The 13,123-nt window shown below is 57.2% G+C and overlaps 4 protein-coding genes across 4 annotated transcripts; 1 reads left to right on the plus strand and 3 right to left on the minus strand.

The window, feature by feature from the left end:
* Positions 1 to 155: 155 nt before the first annotated feature.
* On the minus strand, positions 156 to 2,555 carry N657DRAFT_656003 (RNA-binding domain-containing protein; the record flags this gene model as incomplete). Its single annotated transcript, XM_062794652.1, has 1 exon — positions 156 to 2,555. The coding sequence occupies one exon, from the start codon at positions 2,553 to 2,555 to the stop codon at positions 156 to 158; it is 2,400 nt and encodes a 799-aa protein (XP_062647379.1).
* Positions 2,556 to 5,328: 2,773 nt separating this feature from the next.
* On the minus strand, positions 5,329 to 7,733 carry N657DRAFT_645197 (asparaginyl-tRNA synthetase). The gene is made up of 4 exons (XM_062792905.1): positions 6,491 to 7,733; positions 6,027 to 6,429; positions 5,838 to 5,961; positions 5,329 to 5,738 (listed from the first exon to the last, which is right to left on the minus strand). Exons 1-4 carry the CDS (start codon positions 7,592 to 7,594, stop codon positions 5,612 to 5,614), a joined length of 1,758 nt encoding a protein of 585 aa, XP_062647380.1. The 5' UTR covers positions 7,595 to 7,733; the 3' UTR covers positions 5,329 to 5,611.
* Positions 7,734 to 9,130: 1,397 nt separating this feature from the next.
* N657DRAFT_417172 (uncharacterized protein) lies at positions 9,131 to 10,218 on the minus strand. The gene is made up of 4 exons (XM_062787265.1): positions 10,108 to 10,218; positions 9,786 to 9,905; positions 9,331 to 9,709; positions 9,131 to 9,253 (listed from the first exon to the last, which is right to left on the minus strand). Exons 1-4 carry the CDS (start codon positions 10,125 to 10,127, stop codon positions 9,176 to 9,178), a joined length of 597 nt encoding a protein of 198 aa, XP_062647381.1. The 5' UTR covers positions 10,128 to 10,218; the 3' UTR covers positions 9,131 to 9,175.
* A 2,121-nt stretch (positions 10,219 to 12,339) lies between these two features.
* Positions 12,340 to 13,092, plus strand: N657DRAFT_539871 (uncharacterized protein; the record flags this gene model as incomplete). The annotated part of the gene is made up of 2 exons (XM_062787814.1): positions 12,340 to 12,522; positions 12,685 to 13,092. Coding segments are annotated over 2 exons (591 nt in total), but the record flags the coding sequence as incomplete, so codon positions are not given.
* Between the last annotated feature and the right edge of the window lie 31 nt (positions 13,093 to 13,123).

The following is a 13,123-nucleotide window of genomic DNA, read 5'->3' on the forward strand; positions in this document are numbered from 1 at the left end:
ATCAGCGGTAAACAGAATAAACGGAAGCAGAAACATATAAAGGCGACGAAGAGCCCCAAGCCAAGATGAAACATTAACCCAAACAGATTACAACAACATACTCAGGTTGATTTTCTGTCCCGGGCATCCAGTCCGCCATTTACAACTCCCTCTTCTCAGTTGGCGACCTCCTCCTCAACCCATCCATTCAGATTCCCTTGGATCGCGAGCCCAAACCCAGCACCCATGCCGCCAAAACTGGCCTGGTACTGGTGCCCGCGGCGCGCTTCACCACCATCGCCGCCGCCGACGCTACCGTGGAGGCTGTTGGGGCTCGTGCCGCCGTTTTCAAACGGGGCAAACACCGGCAGGCTCACAGCGCGGCTGTGCGAGGCGCCGCGGTTGCCCGGCGCGAGGAGCCCGCCGATGGTAGTCGGGCCAGACGTCGTCGCCGGGTTGGTGACGAAGCCGTTGGAGATGCTGGCCGACTGCTGGTGGTGGCTCGAGATGGTGGGGCCTTGAGGAACCTCCAGCGTCAGGCTGGGCTCGTTGGGCGAAGAGGCCGCTGTCCCAAAAAGGGCGGCCTGCTGAGCAGCCAACACGTGCTGTTGCTGCTGCGCCTGCTGCTGGGCCTGCTGGGAGACGTGGTTCAGGTACATGGTGAGCGGATTGTTGTTCGTGTTGAAGAGGGCCGCAGCAGGGGCGCCGCCCTGGTTGCTAGGTGGATTGCCATTCTGGCTGGCGCCGTTGGCCGATGACGAGGAGACCTGGTCACCGCGAGGCGACTGCTGCTGCAACTGCCGGGGCGGGTTGCCGCAGCGGTCCTTGCCGAAATTCACCTTGAATTTCTTGTACTCCTCCTTGCCCCTGACTGCCTCAATCGCCTTGATCGCGTTCGCAATGTTGGTGAAGTTGACGAAGGCGCAACTCTTCTCCCGCAATGTGTTGACGAGCTCGATCTCGCCATACTCGGAGAAATCTTGCCTCAACCTGTCCTCGCTCCACGTCTCGTCCAGATTACCGATGTACACATTCCGCGATGCGCCGCCGCTAACGGCGAGGGCAATTGCGGGCGGGAGAGCACCAGAGTGCTTACCCCAGCCAATCTTCAGCCGACGGTTGTGGATCATCAGGCCCTGCAGATTGCTCAGCGCGTAGAACGAGGCAGCAGCTGTGGGATCGATGAACGTGACAAAGCAGATATGCTTGTCAGGGATATAGCGAATGTGGTGCAGCAAGCCGCCCCGGACAACGTTGCAAATCTCCTCGATGGTGGTCTCAGGGTGGATGTTGCCGAGGTAAATGGTCCGATTGCCCAGATTGCCGATACCGCCGGCCGTGGTGGCCACGGCAGCCGCGGCCACCGACTGCTGAGCCAGGGCGTTCGATATGAGATCACGATCCGCACCGGTCAACATGTGAGCGTAGCCAGGGGCAATTCCGAGATACTGGGCAGCATTTTGCTGCTGCGTCTTGGAAACATAGGCGCACCGGTCCTTGCCGTAGTAGACACGGCGGGGAGCCTGCCATTTGGCCTCCTGGGGAAGCTGAGAAACGGCCTTGATGGCGTTGGCGATGGAGAGAAAATGCACAAACGCAATGTTCTTCTCGCGCACAATCTTGACCGTGTCGATGGCGCCGAACTTACCCAGATCCTCCCGCAGCTCTTCCTCGGTGATGTCCTCGGGCAGGTTACCCAGGTACACATTCCGCGATGCGCCCGACTGTTGGACGGCCAGGGCAACTGAGGTAGGGACCTGCGAGGGCTTGCCCCAGCCAATCTTGATATCCTGGCCCTTGATGCAGAGCTTTTTCAAGATGGCATCAGAGTGGAAATGCGTGGCCGAGCTCGCGTCCAGGAACGAGATAAAGGCGCAGTTCTTGTCCGGAAGGAGACGGACCGACTCGATCTGGCCGCTGCGCACATGTCCCAGGATCTCCTCGGCAGTCGTGTCAGGAGGGATGTTGCCCAGGTAGACAGTCCGGCTGGTGCCAGTGACCATTCCGGGGCCCATGGACACGGGGGACGTGGGCGGCATGGGAACCTGGATCTGGCCGGCGACGTTGTTGAAGGAACCCGTGGGAGACTGCGGCGCGTAGAACTGGGGCGCCCCGTAGGCCGACGGGGACACAATGGATTGATACAGTTGGGGCGACAGGCTCCCCTGGACCGGGCTCGACGGGCCGTTCTGCTGCTGCTGGAGGTTCTGCTGCTGAGCCTGCTGGAAACTGCTCACGCTCTGAAAGTGGGGGCTCGCGAAGGCGGCAGGAGTACCAGGCTGGAACGGACTGCCGAGCAGCAGCTGTGAGGGCAGCAGAGGAGTGAACTGCATGTCAAAGGCGGTGCCAGGGGTTGTCAAATCGGCACCATTGGCGGGCGTCTGATGGTGATGCTGGATCGGCTGGGTGTTGATGGTGGGAATGTTCCCGCGCCGAGGATGCCTGTCAGCAAAACCGCTTATGTTGGAGGTGAAAGCGCCGTGAGAAAAGCCCGTGTCGCTGTTGGACGGCTTGGAAGCATGGCCGAAGCGGGCAGGGGCGCTGGGCCCCGCCTGGTGACCCGACATATCCTGCATCCCCAGAAGATGCGGAGGGACAAGGCTGTCCCTGGCTTGATGGGAGAGGACCGCCGTTTTGAAGGATTAGACGTGCCCGGTGACAGGCACGAGACAGAAGGATGATGCGTGCTGAAATGCACCGATGGTACGACAGGTACTGTCGTCGCCAAGCGATTCTCGAAAGCAATGTACAAGCAAAGTACAACCCTTTTAAACCACCTCAACCTCTTGTTGGAGACTCGGCCGTCACTATCTCTCGAGTTGTGTCGACCGAAAGATAACGGGGTTTGCCTGATCCGGAACGGAGGGCGGGTGCTCTAGGAATGTCAACTGTGGCTGCAGAGCAAACACGTCCAGGAACGCTTCGGGAATGGGATGGCGGCGGCTGAGGTCTAGAGAAAGAAACGGCCGGTAGACATGCAGTCTCTTTCACGACTCCTCGCAAAGACAATCGACAGGACGCGACGACGCTCGAGATTGGCTGGCGATTCAGACAAAAAAGGATGTCGGTTATTAAATTTTTATCGGCAACGGAGCGAGCGATTCTCATATAGCGAGTGTCGAGAAGATGCAAGACTGGCTGTGAGCACGTAAGCTCTCGCCCCGGAACCGAGGAAGCAGAAAATAAGGGGGGTCGCGTCAAAACGGGCGAGCCTTGTACCCGTGATTGCACCAAAAGAATTAATACCTATAAACGAACGATAGGAATGGAAAAGGCAAGGTGAAGGACTGAGGTCGGAGGGACACGGCAAAAAGTCCAACGAGCGATGGTGCGGGAAGCAAGAGAAAAAAAGAGAGGGAAAAAGGAGGTGAAAGACTGGGGTCCAGGGACAACCCAGCCCAATTGGGTGGATGGAGCTAGTCCAATTCTAATTGCAGCCGACAGGGAGCCGTGTCCGTTTGACGCGGTACCTCCGTACCTGACGGGGCAGGTCCCCTTTGTGCCTTGCAGGGAAAGCGTGTGCCTAGAACCTCCGCCATGCAACCTCGCAGCGGGTACCGCCGGTTACCAATCAGCAGCCACGGATGTTTTCTTTACAGGAAGAAGGTGTGCAACCACGAATTCCAGGGTTCCTTCCCATCTGGCGCAATGCGTGAGGCGCAAATCCTCAGGCATTTTCCTCGAACTGCTGACGGTTCGTTCCTGGCCATGCACCGCTGCGAGATGCGATCGAGCCCCTTATCTTTCTCGTGCTCCTTCAAGAGTCACCGGGCATTTTCGACTTGCTTCGTGGCCTGGCCAGCCCGGTTAGGCCTACGAGTCATACCGTGGGTTCTGCGACACCTCCTCAAGCCCATCTTGAATCTCAGGGGCATGCGTGATTCGGGTCCAAGACCAACGCAACAGAAAGCGATCCAAGGGCACAGGGCGGCCGGCCCAGACCACATATTGATCGACTCGGGACCATATCCTGTCGCTCTCACTCTACCGGTCTGCCATAACGTTACCGTCCCTTAAGGCGCTACTCCTCGCGTGAGGCTGATTCAACCGTGCCGATTTCGATTGCTGTACGTTACGTCCACGCATCTTCTCTCGTATCTACGGAGGAACATCCAATACTTCAGTAGTGAGAACGACATACGAGTTTGGCACTCCATATGTCCTGTACTCTACGGAGCGTCTCAAGGTATACGCGAAGACCGTTTTTGTTTGGGGCCTCATTGTTTTACCAAGCCCAGGCAAGGAAAGACCTTCAAGGCGACTGAACGGGAGAGTACTGAGCGAGTCAGGCCAATACCCGGTAATCAACGATCTGTACCTCAACTCCTAAGACTCCAGCCGAGCATTGACATGCCCTTCTGTCAGAGGCTAAATGCACAACTCTCGCATCAAAGCATCCCGAGCCGAATCAGCCCTTTTGGTCGTCAAGTTCCCCATCAATTGCGTGTTCACATACAACTTCTCACTCTGGAGCCGCGCTACCATCTTCCTAGAAAGCAAGAATAGGACCATTGTCTCCAAAAGGTGCGCATCTCTCGGCGCGTGGCCCGGGGTTGAGTCGGCTTTATAGTAAGGTCAAGTTCAAGCTGGACAGAATCACTGTGCTTCCAGCACGACCTCATCTACACAGCGGTTCCACGTGTCAACGGAGCAGCAAATTCAGGCTGAAACGGCCTTCACCGACTTGTTGGAACCCAAGCGAGATAATACCAGCGCGTACAGCCGCCCTCATCCCTCACACAAAGACTCCATCCGATTTTTGTTGCCCGTTACATCTTCACTCTTCCCACAGCACACAGCCAACTGCCCACCTCCCCCAGCGCGTGATGTATTCGACCAGCCATGCGAGCCATAATCTGCGCAGGGCACTGGAAGAGGTTGGAGTAGACAGTTGGGGGCTAGACAGCAACAGCCAACGCTATACCAGGCTTCATGCCTCGGCCGCCCTTATTGTCCCAATATTGGCATGTCCAGGTTGTATTAGATGTCTGCTCCACTAATAATCACAAACCCTAGATGAAAGGTGGTTTAGATAACGGCGATTGAACCTCCTAAGGTACGTTTCCAACCGTCCGGTCAACGACCTAACACCTGACGTTGTACAATTCATCCCCATCGACACATCCAAGATCTCCCACTCCACACACCCCGCCAACCCGGAAACACAGCGGTTCAGACCCGAGGGACGGCTCGGCCGCTCAGACGGATCGTTCGAGGGATCAAAAACAACCGCAGTCCCCGGCAAGACGTCGCAGAACAGGCCAAGCCCCAAAAACAACAACCGTGAAGTGCTGCGCCGTCCTACCATAGCGACCGGACCTACTCCAAACTGTGCCGCACGCGTCAAAACCGGCAATGCTTGAAGTAGAGCATATCCAGAGACAAACAAAAAACAGGACACAAAATACACCCAGAACTTCCAAACCCCCTAGAACATACCCTTGCAGTACGGAGATAAGCGCCGAAATCCTCACGAAATACGTCAAGCAAGTCTATATTTGTCTTGCGGCTACCTCTCCTAAGAAACCCGGCCATTCTCTTGAAATATAACCACCACTCTAGCAATAACCCGCTCGCTCCAGAACTCCTATGGCACACTCTGTACCAGGTATTCAGCCACCTCAAGGCTCCATCAGGGCTTGCACCGCCCCATGAAGCGCGAATACAAGCTGCACGTCCGGACGGTATGCTGGTTGGCCATCCAGGCCAGGAAGCGCTCCAGGCCGAGGCCGTAGCCGCCGTGCGGCGAGGAGCCGTACCTATGGAAAGTGCCGGGTCAGCCAGGGTCGATCAATGCCATGCCGGGCAACAAGTCGAATAAAGGGGAAGGAGAGGGCATAAGAAAACAAGAAACGCACTTTCTCTGGTCGGTGTACCAGTAGTACGGCTCGTGGGGGATGCCGTTCTTCTTGTACGCCTCAATCAGCTCGTCGTAGTCGTCCATCCTCATGGAGCCGCCGACAATCTCGCCGACGCCAGGCACTGAAAGGCACAGGGGTCAGAAGCGCGCTCTTCTTCCGGGGCGAGGAAAGCGGTGATGGGCATACTTAGCACGTCAACGGACTCGGTCACCCTCAGATCCTGCGGGTCCTTCTTCATGTAAAACGCCTTGATCTCGACGGGGAAGTGCGTGAGGAAGATGGGCCGGTTGATGATGTCGGTCATCCTGCGCTCGGCCGCCTCGGCAATGTCGTCGCCAAACACGTGCGGCTTGCCCTCCTCGTTGAGGATGGGTGGGTCCTGCTTGTTGAGCCACTCGATGGCCTCCTCGTACTTCATGCGCATAAACGGCCGCGACGGCTTCTGAAAATCGGGGTTGAGCGTCTTCATGTACCCGCGCATCCTCTCGTCCGCCAGCACCTTGTCCACCACGCGCGAGATGAGCTCTTCGATGTGGTCGAGCAGGTCGTCAAACTCGATGAAGTCGAGCTCGGCTTCCACGTGGGTGTACTGGGCGAATCAGCCTCATCCCCACAACCCCTTTTTTTCTAAGAATCTCACAAACACATACCTCGGAAAGATGCCGCCTCGTCAGGCTCTTCTCGGCACGGAACGACTTCTCAATGCAGTACACGTTGCCCAGCGACTGAATCACCGTCTCGAGATACAGCTGGCTCGACTGGGTCAGGTAGGCCTCCTCGCCATAGTAATCGTACTTGAACAGCGTGGCGCCGCCCTCGACCTGCGTCTGCACCATGGCGGGCGGCGACACCTTGCGGAACTCCATCTCGCGGTAGCTGTCGATAAACGCCAGCTCGACAAACTCGCGCAGTTTCATGACGGCCGACGCATTCTCGCCGCGCAGCACCAAGTGCCGGTTGTCGAGCATCTGCGCATCCCACGGGTCCTGCTGCATCGACACCCTGTTGGTGATGGCGTCCAGGTCGCTCGGCGCCGCCCCGAGCACCTTGTAGTAGTCGACGTGCAGCTCCCTGTTGTCGGGCGCCTTGACGCCCGCGGGCACCGCCCGCATCTCGCCGTACAGCACCAGCGCCGTCTCGAGCGCAAACATCAGCGCATCATAGTTCTTGGTCAGGTCGCCCGCTGGCAGGATGCACGACAGGTAGCCATAGCCGTCCTTGAGCGTTATGAAGGTGGTCGTCTTTTGCACGCGCAGCTCGTGAATGCGGCCGAATACCTTGACGCGGGTACCCTTCTTGCCCGCGCCATCGCCGAGCTCGACCGACTTGTTGTTGAGCTTGATGCGCACGGCCGGCGGCAGCGACGGGTCCTCCTTGAGCACGATCTTCTTGGCCTCCTCGAGATTCTTCAGCCGCTGCCGCCGCTCCTCCTCCTCCTGCCTGGCCGACGCCTGCTCCTTGGCGAGCTTCTTCTTCTGCGCATCGACGCGGCCGAGGGCCTTCTTCATGGCGCTCTTGGCGGGCTCCTCCCACGCTGCTGCCGTCGTCGCGTCGAGTCCATCCTTTGCAGCAGCCGGGCGGGTGAGGTAGACGGGCGCCGGCTGGTCGAGGTGCTGCAGCAGCGCATAGTAGAGGGACTGGTAGGGCTTGGCCTCGGAGCCGTCTGCCGTCGAGTCATCCTTTCCCGAGGTCGGGTCAATGTAGCATTTTGAGGCGGCCTTGGTGCGGTGGGCGAGGTCCTGCGGCGCGGCCATCTTGTCGGTGTCTGCTTTCGGCGCTTCTGCGCGGTCAATCGCAGGTTTTCGGGCGCTGCGAGGATGACTGGTTGTTGTGCGAGGGGACAGCGTGACAGGAGCGAGGGGTCTTGGTAGTTTTTGGTGGGGTAAGTGGTTTCGATGAAAAGTTGGCGGGGCAATTGGAGGTCTCGACGCTGGTTTTGGCCTGAACTCCAATGACTCATTTTTTCCTGTGACCACGAGTTGTTTGAGATTAGGAACCTAGGGATCTGTCTCTACTAGTACACCCCTGTTTTCCCCAGCCTCCGTTATATGGTCCGCATAATGCGGTATGGCTATCTGGAACAAGCGAGGTCGATCAGGGCGATCTCGAAGACTAGACAGAGGTATCACCAGCCCCAAGAGTCGAGCAATCTGTAGAGCACTTGGGCCCTGTCCTGACACCCACCATTTCAAAGCGCCGTCCATTTTGCTGCTCGACCCAAGCAATGCACTCATCTGCAGTGTGAAAGGGCTAATGCCATGCGGCAGCAATTTGAGCGTCTCTCCTCGCCTGTGGTAGAGCCCTCTTCTTAATGGTTTGGCAGACAGCCTCAGCACTGCACCCGGCTCTACCATGATGCTCTTCAAGCTGCCCTATACAAGTGAGTTCCGATTAGTTGTTTGAGCCGTCAGACGTTACGGGGCCGGAGCATTCACCTCTAAGTCGTTGCCATGCGTGCTTCAATTACACGTCTCCTGCTTTGAGGGTGCAGATCCGAACATATGGAGACGTCGCAGGCCAGTTTGTGCATGTTCAACCACCATCGTCAGCCCATGGGGATCTGGAATGACTGGATGATCCCCTCCTGGTCGGCGCGCAGTGCGGACCATGCGATGCTGGCGTCTCCGATCGCTTGTACTTCCGCAAGCCTGCTTCCTTCTGGTCGAATTTTGATCGGCCTGCCTCTGAGCAGAATCTGTATGTTGCGGACCTGAATGATTGTCAACTCGACAGCGCAGTTTTGATCGTAGGCAGGGAGCGAGCATGATGTTCCAGAAGCACAAAGGGGAAAGGGAATCTTGATTCAATTGCACTCCAATTGGCAAGCTGTCCTATCAAAATGGAAACGTTTCCTGCCTCGGTTTATGAACTTGCCCACCATCGACAAGAGAAATAGTACCAAGAGGAAGAAACATGCGCTGCCGACCAAGGGGACGATTGCCATCTGGAGCCTGGGCTGCGCGGGTTCTGCCGGGAAACGAAGTGATAATCGAGCTCAGCCCAGCCGGTTCCCGATGAAGAGGAAACGCACCCTCTGTCGCAGTCGTGATTCGGCCTATCAGGTCCCGGTGGGGAAAGGAGACAAGATCAGAAAGGCGTGTGGGGAGATGGCCGTGGAGTTGCTCCAATCACTCTCGCGCTGCTGTGGGCATCAGGTCGTCGCTGTTGAATCTGGTGAGCTCGCATCGGACGACTCCCGACGTTAGGGGCTGACGGCGGGCCAAACTAGATCCGGGGTATCATGATTGCCCAGTTTGATCTTCTTGACTGTGTCCTTTCCCACACCGTGTAGGACAGGTCAGACAACTATACCACGAATGTTATCGTGATCTGGGTCACAGAATTTGGCATTTGTGTTTGCTGCTGGAGCCCTGCTTCTTCGGCGGGGGCGGCTCGAGTGCAGCAACAATTGCCTGGGAAATGGTGGGTCAGTCCAATGATTGCTCGTCACAGCCCGGAGGTTCGCGCGCAGAAATGTCGGTATACCAACCTCGTCAAAGACATCCTTGAGCTTGTACTGCGTGAGCGCACTGCACTCGACGTACTTGACTGCGCCCAGCTCTTTTGCCATTCGCTCACCGTCCTCTTTCCGCACCGGCGACATCTTCTGCTTGGCCAGCTTCGCCACCACCTGTGCATCATCCCGCAGGTCCACCTGGGTGCCGACGATCAAGCAAGGCACGCCGGGGCAGTGGTGGTGTACCTCGGGAAACCATTTTTCGCGGACGTTTTCGAACGAGGCTGGCGACGTGACGCTGAAGCAAACGAGGAAGACATCGGTCTGAGGGTAAGAAAGCGGGCGCAGCCGGTCGTAATCTTCTTGCCCCGCGGTATCGAACAATCCCAAAGTGTATGGCTCGTCACCAATCCTACGACGCGCCTGTTTAGTAGCCGGGTGACGAAACGGAGTACGCCGGGAGGTGAGCGACGCGGGTCTCAACGTACATGACCGTGACGGCATAGTTGTCGAAGACGGTGGGCACATATTCCGAGGGGAACTTGTTGGTTGTGTAGCTGATGAGAAGACATGTCTTGCCGACCGCACCGTCGCCGACGACCACGCACCTGAGTCACTCGGTTAGCGACGGGTCCGGCATCTTGGGGAGATATTGCTGGAGGCATCGAGGCATGAGCGACGTGTCCAGCTGAGATTGGAATCCCTCGGTGGTCCGGCCAAGGTGATATGGGCTGCATGTAGGAGCTCAAGCGAAGTCATGCCTCGCAGTCTGTATGCTTGGACTTGGCGCGTGCAGGAACGAGGACGTACTTGATAGTTCCGAGGACCATTTTCGGGACGGAATAGGTCGTTTGATACGATGACTATGCTCGTCGACCGCACCAAACAAGGGCTTGCGCTGCAACCTCGAGTTCCCTGGATCGCACACTGCAGATCGCCGGCAATTCGAAGGTGCGCTGGGCGGAGTGGGAGTCGGGAGTGAAGGGATGGAGAGCCAGAGAACAGAGATTCGATGGTGGAAAAGAAGCGGCAACCGATGACGAATGGAGCGATCAATGTTTCGAGGCAAGGGTGTGATTTCTTGTCAGACAAAGAAAGGACCGGGGTTGATGAGAAGTGCAGTTCGGTCGAGCAGCAGGGAGCAGCAAACGCAAGAAAGGCAGCAATTGAATGCCAGTGGGAGAAAGGAGTTGGGTCCAAGTCGCGAATTAAATTGGCTTGGAGGTTTTTGTTGCAAGCAGCAGCCTCGTAAGATTACGGGGGAACCTGGAAGCTTGGGAGGAACCCTGGCAGAGAAGGCAGGCGAGCGGTCAGTGGCTTTGGACTGCGATGCCCTGGCGCTGGGGCCAAGCAGGCTTCCCCACTTTCCAGTTTCTTGTAAGCTGGTTGGCCGTCTCCGGCTCGCTCGATGGGATCCAGCGATAACCACCAACAACCAAAAAGCTTCAAATCAGCAATCATGACGGGCGCGTGGCCAGTGCTCTACGCTAGCCGCCTCGAGCCAAGTTCATTATGTGGTCATTGTTGCATGTTGTACGTGTAATGGACGTAGTAGATGATGGGACACAGATCTCTCGCCAGCTTCGACAAACCGGAGGGAACGTCGTAGGCACTTGCATGACGGAGAGACTGCTGGTTGGTATGTAACTTACGTGTAAACCCATGCACACGGTATCCGTACTCATGGTGCAAGTACCCGGGCAGTAACGTTATCTAGTCCCGGTGCTTTGCGGGTCGCTTGTTCCTGCGGCATGCTCTGACGGATCATGATCAATCCTTTTGCGGTGCTTGACGCTGAGCTGCATCGGTTGGCTTCTGGAAGACGCTAATAGACAGGCAGATGTTGTGGAACAGAAGCTCCCCGATCATCTCGCGGCCCGGAACCGGCCCCGAGTGGCCACGGCCTTTTTGTTGGTCGTGTAGCTAAAGTTATGTTGGATAACCCGCCGGCACGACCAACACCCAACCGAAGCGCTGCTCGTCCGGCAGATTCTGCAAGTCACTGACAATACCATCAAGGCCCTTCTCCGGAGGAACCTGGTGCATACTCAAGAAGGCTTCCCCCCACACTTAGGTTCTTTGGGCTCATGGATCTGGAAGTCTGGACGAGCAAGTGCATGAAGCGCACAGACAAGGGTCCGATCTGCCACGCCGTGGGAAGTACCATCCCAACACGATTTCCATGGGTCATCTGCATAAGAAACGCGGGGGGTCCTCTCATCCATCATGCCCAAGTGTCTGCGACAGAGTGGGTAGGGAATGGGCCAGTGGGGTGGTCCTTCATGGTGTTGGATTCGAAATCTGCGACGACTTGCGCACCTGAGTGAAAATCATTTCAGACGTAGGTAGGCCCGAGATGCTAAGCAACTTGGCCAACACAACCTTCCAGGTCCTCTGAGCTTCACAGTTAACTTTCTTAGAAACCAGGTACACTGAGAGAAATCGGCAAGCTAGGAAGGGCCTTCGAGCTGACAGGGGACTGCAAGTGGGGCATTTTTAGTGTTTGATGCTCCTGCCCGGCGGTCAGCCAGACATAGTTCCCAGGTCAATATCCAATATCCGGATCATGGGTCTCATAAGGTAACGGAGAAGGACGATGTAGCTGCGGATCTGAAGAGGCAGGACGGTATGATGGTCGGCGTCGCCGGTCAATAACGTAGTGGAACATGGCCGTCTTATTCATTGTGCTGTGGTAGGTTCGCGAAGAGGTAACCTAACCCTGGCTACCGACCTACACAGCACTCCGTAATCACATCGAAACCAGCCAACAAAGCCGGCGCCTTCAACTTGTCACACCAAATCTTGCCTCTCACTTCACTTCGCTTCACGTCTCATTGGTCTACTTCTAAATCAGCCACCTAACCATTTTCAAGACCATTTCTCAGAAAGCCTGCTCCTTCACAACAAACCATCAGAGCCCAATTCTCCCCTTCCTCTAAACTCCCGCTCTTCCGACATCTCTCTCTCTCTCGCTCCCAGGAAAAAGGCCACACCATCATGTCCTCCCAAACTCACCCTCCAAACCCAAACCCGACAGAAACAATCAACCGCCTCCTGCAGCACTACCTGGCCCTGCTGAACGAGTACACCGACCTGCGCAGCACGCTCAACACGGTCCAGACACGTCTTTTTCAGAGCCTGGCGCGCGCCAACTTTGCCGCGGAGCGCGGGGTGCGCTACTACGGCCAAGACTACTACGACGAGCGGATGCAGGCCAGCAGGCGGGTTGGCATCAGCTTCAAGGAGGAGGCTGACGACAATTTCGGCGCAGAAGCAGAGGCTGGCGCCGGCGCCGGCGCGGCGGTGAAACGGGAGGGTGAGAGAGTTAGGGAGGGGTTAGGGGGTGGTAGGCCGGTGTTTACTGTCGGGGTGTATCCCGCACCGGAGCCAGAGTCCGGAACTTCGTCGAGAATCGACGAAGAAAACCAAGGAACAGGGGAGCAAGAAGAAGGAGGACCTGCTAGCGTGGAGGCAAAAGACGTCTCCAAGTCAGAGAGGAGGCCGGAGTCTACGGGGTATGATGACAGGGGAAACGAGAAGAAGCGCCTGCCCCTACCAAACAACCTCCCCACAGAAGACACCAAGCCCAACCACAGCAGCAGCAGCAGCAGCAGCCGCCAGAAAGCCGCCGACCCGCTCCACTGGTTTGGCATCCTCACGCCTCCCCCCCTCCGCCAAGCCCAAGGCCACGCGATCAAAGCCGTTGAAGACATTATCCCCCGGCTGGCGACGCTCAGCGCCGAGATGGCGCGGGTAGAGCTGGAGGTGCGGAGGGCGAGGAAGCGACGAGCCAAGGCGGAGAAGGCAGAGGGGAGGAAGAAGTTCG

The sequence above is a fragment of the Parathielavia appendiculata genome, assembly GCF_033297405.1.
Source record: "Parathielavia appendiculata strain CBS 731.68 unplaced genomic scaffold N657scaffold_6, whole genome shotgun sequence".
In the NCBI taxonomy this organism is placed as follows: Eukaryota; Fungi; Ascomycota; class Sordariomycetes; order Sordariales; family Chaetomiaceae; genus Parathielavia; species Parathielavia appendiculata.

What these genes read in the sequence shown, in the direction of transcription:
- N657DRAFT_645197 (XM_062792905.1), bottom strand. Translation starts at nt 7,594, where the DNA reads ATGGCCGCGCCGCAGGACCTCGCCCACCGCACCAAGGCCGCCTCAAAA. An exon ending in CGAGGCGGCATCTTTCCGAG is followed by an intron (nt 6,430 to 6,490) that starts GTATGTGTTTGT and finishes TGATTCGCCCAG; the next exon opens with TACACCCACGTGGAAGCCGA. An exon ending in CGAGTCCGTTGACGTGCTAA is followed by an intron (nt 5,962 to 6,026) that starts GTATGCCCATCA and finishes TGTGCCTTTCAG; the next exon opens with TGCCTGGCGTCGGCGAGATT.
- N657DRAFT_417172 (XM_062787265.1), bottom strand. Translation starts at nt 10,127, where the DNA reads ATGGTCCTCGGAACTATCAA. An exon ending in ATGGTCCTCGGAACTATCAA is followed by an intron (nt 9,906 to 10,107) that starts GTACGTCCTCGT and finishes CGAGTGACTCAG; the next exon opens with GTGCGTGGTCGTCGGCGACG. An exon ending in AACTATGCCGTCACGGTCAT is followed by an intron (nt 9,710 to 9,785) that starts GTACGTTGAGAC and finishes GGCGCGTCGTAG; the next exon opens with GATTGGTGACGAGCCATACA.